The sequence below is a fragment of the Rhipicephalus sanguineus genome, chromosome 4, assembly GCF_013339695.2.
Source record: "Rhipicephalus sanguineus isolate Rsan-2018 chromosome 4, BIME_Rsan_1.4, whole genome shotgun sequence".
Lineage (NCBI taxonomy): Eukaryota > Metazoa > Arthropoda > Arachnida > Ixodida > Ixodidae > Rhipicephalus > Rhipicephalus sanguineus.
In genome coordinates, this window is record NC_051179.1 from 175766860 (window position 1) to 175778528 (window position 11669).

Genomic DNA, 11669 nt, shown 5'->3' on the forward strand with positions numbered 1-11669 from the left:
AAAAGTGACGACGCCACTTTCTGGGTTGTCCCTCCGTACCGCCAGCTCCCAGAGTATTAGGCCTACATCAGTATGCACTTCTCGCGTCGTCATTCAGGACGTTCTGTACGACGCCGAGTGCATCATAATTGCTGCATGCTCCCACGACGTCATCCTGGGATGGGATTTTCTCTCCCGCCACGACGCCATAATTCACTGCGCACCAGCCGTCCTCGAACTCTCACCGTTCTCACATTTGACGCCGGCAGACAGTCCATCGGCATTCACCAAGACCCTCGTCAAAGACGATACCAAAGTTCCTCCAAACTCGTCGACGGCTGTGCCAGTTTACTGCGCCGGTCTCTGCGACACAATTGCACTCCTTTCGCCATCTGACCGCGTTTGCACTAGGAAAGGGTTGCTGGTACCTTTCGCGACCGTGCAAGTCACTCAGGGTAGCACCGCTATTTTTGTTACCAACCCATCCCCGCACATTGTTACGTTGGTGCGAGGGGAATGTCTCGGCAGAGTGGAGCCCCTCGAAGACGCACAAGTTCTGGACGCACCCGATGACTCGTACTGCACCAGTTCCCGTACCATCAGTGCCGTTTCCACGTCTGATTCCTCACCCGCGGATGTATTTGGTCCCTCCATTGCTGACAACCTTACGTCGGTCCAGCGTTCCCAGCTTCTGTGCCTGTTGGAAGAATTTCGTTCTTCTTTCGATGTCGGGCAAACTTCTCTCGGCCGCACGTCCGCTGTTACGCATCGCATCGACACTGGCGCCCAACCACCACTGCGGCAACGTCCATATCGCGTGTCTCCCACAGAACGTCGGGTAATTATTGAGCAAGTGGACGATATGCTTCGGCGCGACGTTATTCGACCCTCGGACAGCCCGCGGGCGTCTCCTGTTGTTCTCGTTGCCAAGAAGGACGGTTCTGTGCGCTTCTGTGTGGACTACCGAAGGCTCAACAAGATCACTCGGAAGGATGTTCATCCACTGCCGCGAATCGACGATGCGATTGACAGCCTCCAAGGAGCAGAATACTTGTCATCTCTTGATTTGCGCTCGGGGCACTGGCAAGTACCCATGGCTGATGACGCTCGATCCAAGACAGCCTTTGTCACGCCCGACGGCTTGTACGAGTTCAAAGTCATGCCGTTTGGTCTGTGCACCCGCGACCTTCGAGCGCATGATGGACACCGTTCTGCGCAACTTGAAATGGCACACGTGCTTGTGTTACCTGGACGACGTCGTCGTTTTCGCTCCGGACTTCTCCACGCATCTTCAACGTCTGCGGCATGTTTTGACGCGTTTGACCAACGCCGGCCTCCAACTGAACCTGAAGAAGTGCCGATTTGCAGCACGGCAGCTGACAATCCTAGGCTACGTCGTGTCCAAGGACGGAATCCTTCCCGATCCGGCCAAGCTTCGGGCCGTGGCCGAATTTCCCAAACCTACGTCCGTCAAAGAACTGCGCAGTTTCGTAGGACTGTGCTCCTATTTTCGACGTTTCATACGCAACTTTGCCACCATCATATCGCCGCTGACGAAGCTCCTTGGAAGTAACGGGCCCCTACATTCGTGGTCGTCCGAATGCGACGACGCGTTCGCAAAGCTCCGTCGTTTGTTGACGTCTCCTCCCATACTACGCCACTACGACCCTACGGCCCCAACGGAGGTACACACGGACGCCAGCGGTGTAGGCCTCGGTGCTGTTCTTGCGCAACGCAAAGCAGGGTTCCCCGAATATGTCGTCGCCTACGCAAGTCGTACGCTTACTAGAGCCGAGACGAATTACACTGTCACGGAAAAAGACTGCCTGGCGATCATCTGGGCCCTTACAAAATTCCGACCTTATTTGTATGGTCGCCCATTTGATGTCGTCACCGATCACCACGCACTATGCTGGCTGTCGTCATTGAAGGATCCCTCGGGCCGTCTCGCCCGTTGGGCACTTCGCCTGCAAGACTACGACATCCGCGTGCTGTACCGCAACGGACGTCAGCATGCTGACGCCGACGCCCTCTCGCGCTCCCCCTTGCCTGACGACAATGCCTCCTGCTCAGTGTCTCACACTGCTGTTTCTTCTATCGATGTTCACACCATCGCTACCGAGCAGTGCAAGGATAAATAGATCGCTTAGCTAATAGACTTGCTCACTGATCCGTCGACAACACCAACCACTCGCGCGTTGCGTCGTCAAGCCCACCATTTCGCCATTCGTGACGACCTACTGCACCGACGCAATTACAACGCCGACGGCCGCCAGTGGCTACTTGTGATACCCCGAAGTCTGCGTGCTGAAATATGCGAGTCCTTCCACTCTGATCCGCAATGCGCGCACTCTGGGGTATCCAAAACTTACCACCGCATTCGACAACGATACTTCTGGCGAGGGATGTACCGCTACGTGCAGAAGTTCGTCCGCTCCTGCCTCGAATTCAACGCCGAAAACCTTCAACGCACGTGTCACCAGTCGGTCTACAACCATTACCTTGCCCTAACCGTCCGTTTGGGCGCGTGGGCATCGATTTGTATTGACCACTTCCTCTGACGTCGGCTGGTAACCGTTGGGCCATCGTCGCCGTTGACTATCTAACGCGATACGCCGAAACCGCTGCCCTCCCAGCGGCCACAGCGCGTGATGTTGCCTCCTTCCTGCTACACCGATTCATGCTGCGTCACGGTCCACCCCAGGAGCTTCTCAGCGATCGAGGCCGTGTCTTCTTTTCGGAAGTCGTCGAAGCCATTCTCAAAGAGTGCCATGCTGTTCATCGCAAAACTACTGCTTACCACCCGCAGACGAATGGCCTAACCGAACGCTTCAACCGCACGCTCGGCGACATGCTCTCAATGTACATCGCCGCCGATCACACAAATTGGGATGCCATTCTGCCCTTCGTCACCTACGCCTATATTACCGCCCCTCAGAGCACTACTGGGGTTTTTCACCCTGCTTCCTCCTGTACGGAAGGCACCCGTTGCACACCATTGACACGATACTACCCTACAAGCCGGATCCATCTGATTGTGCGCCTATTTCTGACACAGCCAGGCTTGCTGAAGAGTGTCGCGAGCTTGCAAAGGCCTTTACAACGCACGAACAAGAGCGGCAGAAGAGCCTTCGCGGTGGCACCACCACTGCTGAGTCCAGCGGCTCCTAGTGGGTCGTCCTCTTCTAAACGCCGCTCGCGCTCGGAGCCCGTGCTTTTGCCGTGCTTTTGTCGCCATAGTGCATTGTCGCCGAGTGCCGTCCAATAAACAGCTTAACAATATATATATATATATATATATATATATATATATATATATATATATATGTGTGTGTGTGTGTGTGTGTGTGTGTGGTGTGTGTCTGAAAAGTCTGTCTCCCAACCGAAAAAGTTAGTGTGCTTCGTAAGGCAGGAAAATTGGTATTGTGATAGTGTAAATTAAGTGTCTGGGAGTGCACTGCGAACATTGGGGCATGTGCATAAATCCTGGCCCCACCATGGGCACCAATACGTTAACACTGCAGAGTTCATGGCCACCACGTAATGCGCGCGGTCATCGGCACAGTTGGGCTGAATGGAGTCGAGGTCTTGAGGGAAGCCGGTCTGGCCGGGTGGTAACATCCTAAAAATTAAGAGGGACACCGACCATAAAAAAGAATACGCAGAAATTCGGCAGATCCCACACATTCTGGGAAACGATCATGAGCTTACCAGGCACGCCGACTACACTTGCGGGCAAAGGGCAGCTCATGGTCGAACGTAAGGACGGCACTCTCGTAAGGCAGAGACGTCAGTTTTATCGCCACGAAGAGCACGCCATGGTGGCATGATGTGCATTTCAGGAATGATGGTGGTCAGCCAATTCGAGTAACGCGTCACTATGGCACGCGGAATCATAGGTACACATATGTAATATTTTATTACATTGTTATAAAAGCGAATTTCGAAAACGGCAAACGCAGTTGGCGCTGCCCCGACATGAATCATGCATACAATCTTTTTCCCGAAGCACGTTGAAACAATGGGGTGGCTCCGTGGTACAATGCTTGACTGCCATGCAGAATGCCTGGGTTCGATTTCCGCTTGAGCCGTGATTTTTATTCTTTGCTTCCATCGTAGTTATTTGCTGATCGACAAGGCCGCCGACGCCGGCACCGCATTTTTTGAAACACGGGCTCTTAAGCTATCGCGTTAAAATTTCCAGCCTATTCTTGCTGTTCCTTGTTTGATATAGACTGTGAATCACCTGTGGCGCATACCCGCATAACACGGGCCACAGTAGGTGGGTATGTGCTACACATGGCTGGTGGAAAGGGTTTCATGACGTACGCGGCGGGCAAGTCACTTTATTAAATGCGAAGCATTTCTTAGCGAACCTCTGGCACTTTGAGCGTTTCTATCTATCTATCTATCTATCTATCTATCTATCTATCTATCTATCTATCTATCTATCTATCTATCTATCTATCTATCTATCTATCTATCTATCTATCTATCTATCTATCTATCTATCTATCTATCTATCTATCTATCTATCTATCTATCTATCTATCTATCTATCTATCTAGCCGCCTACGTCTGGGTGCTCTCGTGATCGCCTCCTTAACTTGGTGTAGACCAAAATTTGCATGGGAGGGTAAGAGGATTTGACGAATACGATTGCCGGGCCGTGACATCGATAACGTTAAAATCCTGTCGCGTACGTCGTCAAACCCTTTCCACTAGACACGTGTGGCACATACCCGTTTACCACGGGCCGCGGTGTACGGGTATGCGCCACAGGTGATTGACAGTTTATATCTACCCAGGAACGGCGAGAACAGACATTGGTCACTTAAATGCTAGAGCGTTAAGGAAAACCGACATCGGCAGCGTTGACTCAACGAATGGAAAAAAATGAAAATTAGGATCTTAGCAGGAATCGAACCCAAGTATTCCGCGTGGTAATCAGGCATTCGACCACTGAGCCACGCCATGTCTATGAACTGGTTTGGAAAAACCGCCTACGCAGGCTTAATATCGCTGCAACGTCAATTGTAGTTGTGGGGCTGGCTATCTAACTTTACAAGAAAGGAATAAACACTACATGATGCTCCTACGATGTGTACTCCTACGATACAGGCGTCATATGAGATTAACGTCTGTAGTTTCAGTGTTGGCTCCACTTTTATAGCAGTCTAATAAACGTTACGTTTGTATTCTTATGATTTAGCAAGATATATTGAAGCATTGCTCGACCCCGGAGGAATACATTAACGAAAGTTTCATATGATATCCACATCACCGCACCGTAAAGTGCATTTTGTCCACCATAACGACGCAGTGTCCTCTACATTTCTTACGAGGCTGGGCGATGGCCTCATGCTGACCGAGGATGATGCCAGATTGATTGACAGCCGCTTTGTAGACTAGGCTACGTAGTCCACGTACGCCCAGGTAGTCTACGAATACGACATACACCATCCACTGATGTTGGTCTACGTAGCACTATCCAGGCCCAGCAGCCTCGACGGCCTATACCTCACCAACGCGAAGGGTGGCTTCAGGTTCCGACATGTCGCCGGCTCTGTCGACAGACAATTTTCGACGAAATAACCGAGGCGTCCACGAATTCCAACAGCTCTACTATACCACATACTTCACTACACACGGACCCCTCGTCACCATGATCACGACTGGATCCTATAACAAGTCATGACCAGCTGCTGGTGCTCACTGATCTCGGTGATTATGCCCTTTCAAGAACTGTCAAGGACGTCTTGCACACATGCACAGGGGTTCGTGAAACGTGCGTGCGTTCTCGGAACACGTATAAGCTCTACATATCAGCTTACCGCTTCTGGTGTTGGTAATACCCACGTTGCCATTGGCAGCGTTGCCCAACCGTAAACAACTGGTTATATAACACATATGCGGCTCTTCAACATATATATATGTGCGTATAAAATTTATACAAATCTTTAGCGTCATTTTGTAACGCGTCGCTCAGTAAGAAAAAGTTACGCCACAGTCACCTACCCGCCGCATGCTTCGCATAACATTGACTCCCACGGTGCGTGGGATCTGCCGAATTTTTTTCATGTCAAAATCTGTAAGTAGCGTTCGTCACACCCTCATCTCCTCTTCTACCAATTTTTGTACATACCGAGTTAATGAGGTGAGCACGAGAGCGTCCGGAAGTATAGGCGGTTAGATTATTAGATAGATGAACAGAAACGGTTGAAATGCCTGTGGTTCGCTAAGAAATGCTTCGCAATTAAAAGGACGTTTCGGCTCCCTTGACGGGAGACTTGTTCACAATCGATGTTTACAATTGATTGTGAACAAGGCTCCCGTCAGGGTAGCCGAAACGTCCTTTTTCGTATTCTGTTTCACTGTCGGTGTCCTTTTTTAATTTTTGTGAAGCTCGACTGAATGCATCGGGTATTGAAGCACGAGTATTTCATTGACGTCCCTGTCGGCCCACAGCAGCATAATTTAGTCGCACATTTTAACAGTTACAGTGGCACACCGCCCAGCGTACTTTACCAAGAAAGGGCTGGCGGCGATTGCAGCACTTACGCTTTAAAAAAAATAGCGCGTAAAAAGGGTGTCATTTTGTCCCTCAACTATGCTCACCATCTGGCTTACGTTTCTTTTCTTGAAAAGTCTGCGAGATTGCCAATAACGCGCATGCCATTCGTCATCAGCATCATTATTATTATTTGACTTGCATACACAAATACCTAAGAACACAGAGGAAAGAGGGAGATCGCAGGCTGACGACTGCCACCTAGAGGGGCACAACGCCTGCCTACTCTTTCGGGAGGAGGGAAGAGATGGAGGAAACGAACATAGGAGGAAAGAAAGAGGAAATAAGCTGCAAAGTAAAGAAAAAAAATTGCGAATACTTGGACAAAAATAAGTAATGACGCGAAAAAAAAAACGAAAAAAAAACCGTCTATGAAGGGGTGACCAAGTCTGATTTGACTTAGAAGTACCCGGCATGCGCCAATTATGCAAGGAAAGAAACGATTATTGTTGTGGGACAAAATACACGCTTTTAGCGCTTTTTTATTGTACCTATACGTCTTATCGCCACGTCGAAGCTTACAAATAGTTTCGCGATCCACGAAATCCCACAGCCTAGGCTGGTTGTGCGTGCAGTGCGTTTTAATGAGCGCAATTCATACTTTCGTGCTGTGTAAAGAGGATAAGAATGTAATTTTTTTCGTGGTTAAGGGTATGTGGTTTGCCGTATGTTAAAAGCAATGTCCGTTATAGCATTAATGTACTGTTTTCTCGCCCAGTATCCACCTGATTTTTCGAAAGCGGTGTTCATAGCAACTGGACTGTACTCGTGGCGTTGCTCCTGATGGGAAGGTCTTGGTTGTATGCGACGAATAAAGGCCGCTTGGCATTGCAGTATTGAATCTGAGCAACGTCACTTCATTACTTTAGCGACGGTTTAATATGGTTTTTGCGCACACCAATGTCAACCAGCGCCCGAACTCCTATAGACAAAGTTGCGACTTTCTAGATATATTTAATTGATTCCAGATCGAAGATCTGAATATTTCAGACTGAAACAGTGGCTGCAAAAAATATGGCGGCGCGTGAGGCCTTTAGAAGCAGCGGTCTCTCTTTGAATAGTATATCTTGCTAAGGCGCCTTACGAACGCTCTCTGAGAGCTCCTAAATTTATCGGACGTATTATAATACGTAGCTCAAGTGCCACTTATCATCGCGTGACAAATGCGCGTGAGACCGCATTTTCTGTCATTTCCTAGTGATGTGCTGTAATGACGCTAGCAGAAGACGTGCGAAGTGCTATAGCGCGTTGGCCAGAGTTCAGTCTTATAGCTTGACGTTATTCCACTTTCATTTGTCTGTTGAAAGCACGTCGCAATCTTCTTTCCGTCTCTGTTCTTCTTATAACAAGTGCAGAGATTACATATACTGAAATCTCGCTGTTCACTTCATCTACTGACTGAGTTTCCTTGCAACGTTTGCAGGCATGGCGGAAGCATATTCGCACACCGACTCGACGTCCTCTCACGAAGACGCCCCTGAAGCTAACGATGGACCAGACAGCCAGGCAATTTCTTCGACCAATGCACACGATGTGGCTGCAGCATTGCGGGGAAGCGCGAATAGTTTGGAGGATTCGCACGAGCTCATACACATGGAAGACATACCACTTGTAGACTACGAAACACCACGAGGGGAAGCACAGCCGCAGGGCTCACCAGAATCAACGGACAGGTGGACAGCGCTCGTCGGCTTACCCAAACTTACTCGTCATTTCGCGTGTCACATCGTCAACCATTGGACTAAATACACGTGTCTGTCCATTGTGATAATCGCCGTCTTCTTGTGTTATCCTGCAGCGATATTATACAGGCATTTAGCCCAAGTACATTGGGACGCTACGCTGCCGACAGAACAGCCGAACGCTGCGTTTGTGGTGCCGTGGCGTGATCGGAAACACGACAGCGGGCATCCGCGGATTCTGGTGTGGGACAACACCGAATTGGGCCACTGGTGGACACGCGATAGCGCTGTATGTGCTACTGATGACGAACACTCCGTTAAGTGCGATGTAACCGAAGACGCGCACCACCTGCTGACCAGTGACGCCGTTGTTTTTCTTGCCGAGCAATTGGAAGCTCTCGGATTGCCTCAATTACGCACGGCGGCTCAGTTCTGGGTTTTTTGGGCCAGGACTCGCTTGCCTTCCCATGGTGACACCGTCAATGAAAATGAACGACTCCCCTTTGCCGCCCACTTATTCAACTGGACAATGGCGCACAGGGATGACGCAGATATTGCTTTAGCTTACAATACATGGCGGTGCGTCTCCGACAGTAGTACAAAGAAGCCTACCTATACCATGTCTCGTGAAATGAAGAAAGACGTTGCCTGGGTTGCCGGTAGCTGCGAGCTGCGTCGCTTGTCAGATGGCATACGCGCTAGGCGGGAGAAGAAGGATCTCACTCGGAATAGCTTGGGAGGCAAGGTGGTCATGCAACTGTTTCAAAACTGCGGAGAAGACCAGTGCTCGTCGCCACATAAGTGCATCCCGCATATCGCCAACAACTACCACTTTGTACTAGTGTCACTGAAGCCCGACTGCTTCCAGAGCCCCTACGAACTCATATACAACGCGTTCCAATACGACGTGGTGCCCGTCGTGCTGGCGCCACCGAACACTACCCTCAACGTTCCAGCCCATTCGGTCGTCAGCACGTCAGACCTGCAGGACGTGGAAGAACTTGCTGCACGCCTGCGAGACCTCTTGCACGACCGTGGCTTGTATGAAAACTACTTTGCCTGGAAGCAGAACTGTTCCTGGTCGCCATCCGAGGACGAATTGTGTCCTCTGTGCCGTGCACTTTGGAAAACACCGGCCTACTACCGGCACTGCCACCCAGACGTTCAAGAGTGGTGGTCTAATGGCTCGCAGTGTAAGGACGTATCGTTGTATGGGCTGGACAACGGATTCACGATAAAGCCCTGATATTATCATTAATGAAAGTCCGCTTTCTGCGATCACAAGCGGCTCGGCTGTGTATTTCTCACGTACAGCCGCCCAATTTTATGGCGATAGCCTTTAATAGACAGTTTTAGTTTCACGTACGCAGGGACTTCACGTACGCAAAGGTGAAAAGTCCACGTACGTTACGTGCACGCCATCTGAAACGCTTTTAGCTAAACGTACGCGACGCGCGCCAAGAGGGACCACGTAGCTCTACCTGTCGCGAGATGACGAACAAGACAAGTGATCTCGCTAAAACTCAGCTCGAAGCTGTCTACGTGCGCAAGAAACGCACGCAAAGGATCGAATATCACGTACGTCCGTGAGACCAGCGCGCAGCCGCTATGTTCTGCGCATACACGTAGAAGCTCTACGCACGCAAAGCCTCTACGTACGTGAAACTAAAGCTAGGGTCTCATACTCGCGGCGTCCTTCCGTGCCCTGGAACGGTGCCAGCTGTGGCCTCCCCTCACTCTCTCAGGAATCACGTGATGGCACAGCGGCGCATAGCAAGAGTTGCACCACCACAGCTGTGGCCTCTCCCCCCTACACACTCTCAGGAATCACGTGATGGCACTGCGGCGCGCGCAGCAACGCTCCTTCGTCAGACGTCTAGCTGAAGCAGTCGAGCTAGTCGGATGGCTCCCAAGCAGCCCGGTGATGATTCCACGGCAGGCAGTTCGGAGAAGCGCTTCAAGAATGTGGATTCCCCCGATACCAAACGCCAGAAGGAGAATGAGCGAATGTGCATGCGGCGGGCTAACATGTAACCAAGGCCAGGCAAGCGGTTTGGGCGACACCCTCAGAGTAATGGGCACAGGCTTTCGCCGAACACACTTTGGAAATTACAAAGTGCCCTTCAATTTTTTAGATGCGAAGCATTCCTTGCTCTGGGGTATGTTCCGCGGCGTCGGCCTTGGCGTCCGCACTCACTACGCATGCGCAACTCTCCTCCTTCTCTCTCTCCAACAGCTGCGCGTTACTCTCTCCACTTCACTCCCAGCACCTGCTTGCGCTTCTCCTGCGTTCTCGCTTCTGCTCTCGCGGCGCATGCGCTACTCCCCCCCTCTAGTCTCCTGTCCTTCAAGTGTGAATATAAAGCGGGTAGAGCGCTGCGCGCGTTGTCCAGCGCTTGCTTCGGTTGACTCCTCTGAAATGCGTGCTCGACATGCCGAAATCCTCTCCTGCGTAACGCCATGATGAGCGCCAGCGCATGCGCGTCCCCTCCCCCTCTCTCTCCTCTCCTACGCTGCCCTCCTCTTGCACGCCTTTCAACCGCGTTCCCCGCTCGCCCTGTGAGAATTAACGGCCAGGCTAGAGGGAAGACACGACGGGCGTAGTGTTCCTCTTCGCGTTCCACAACGCGAGGTCGGTAGCATGCCCAACGAACGCCAACGGAACGCGATCGCGCAAGTGCTCCGGCTTCGCATCGCCTCATGGTCCCCTTTAGCGGGAGATGGTGTAATTTTTTTTTACCTGAAAGCGCGAGCGTCGACAGCCGAGTCGATAACTTGGCTGTCGTCATTGCCAGACGTCATTGCCTATTTTCAGTTACTAGCTTATTTATGATGTTCCAGTGAAGAGAACTGCCATGTATCCGTTTTGCCTTTCTGTACACTCTGTATGCCATGTTTTCCAAGGCTTGGGGTACGGACCCTGTCAAGCCTGATCTACGGCTTTTTGTCTGTACCCACCAAGCTCCATTGAATGTTTTTGAAGCTGAAAATAAATTGATTGATTAAGCGCCGTATGGTGGAGCACAGCGGCGAAATGAGCGAAAATACGCGCATGCGCGCAGTGATCAGTCCGGTGCAACTTTCGTCTGCCAGGCTGTTATGCGAAACCGACCCAGCCCCACCTGCTTTTTTGTCCTGCTTTTGACTTGCAGTGGCAGATGTCTTCCTTGCCCCAGGAAAGTGCTGCGTGAACCACAGAAAAAAAATGCTGATACGCACTTAGTAGTATCAGTTGGTGTATATTACATCGCATCCGTCTCAAGCGCGACCACTTGACCCTTTCTTTATTACTTGATGACAGCGTTTAGAGAAGAAAACAGGATGTGGGGGGGGGGGGGGGGGACGATAACGGTGCTCAAAAGAAGCGGGGATGATACCCGGTTATTGGAACAGCCTAACATAACATATCTGTGCGGGATTGACGATCACACGAACGC

The 11669-nt window shown here is 50.9% G+C and overlaps 1 protein-coding gene across 1 annotated transcript in view; it reads left to right on the plus strand.

Annotated features, from left to right (window-relative positions):
* LOC119389133 (uncharacterized) overlaps positions 1-9562 on the plus strand; it is a 30552-nt gene extending 20990 nt beyond the window's left edge. Inside the window, exon 2 of the mRNA XM_037656372.2 lies at positions 7974-9562. Within this exon, the coding sequence (XP_037512300.1) occupies positions 7976-9478 (1503 nt within the window). The 5' untranslated portion in view covers positions 7974-7975 and the 3' untranslated portion in view covers positions 9479-9562. The remainder of the gene's footprint in view (positions 1-7973) is intronic.
* Positions 9563-11669: the final 2107 nt, after the last annotated feature.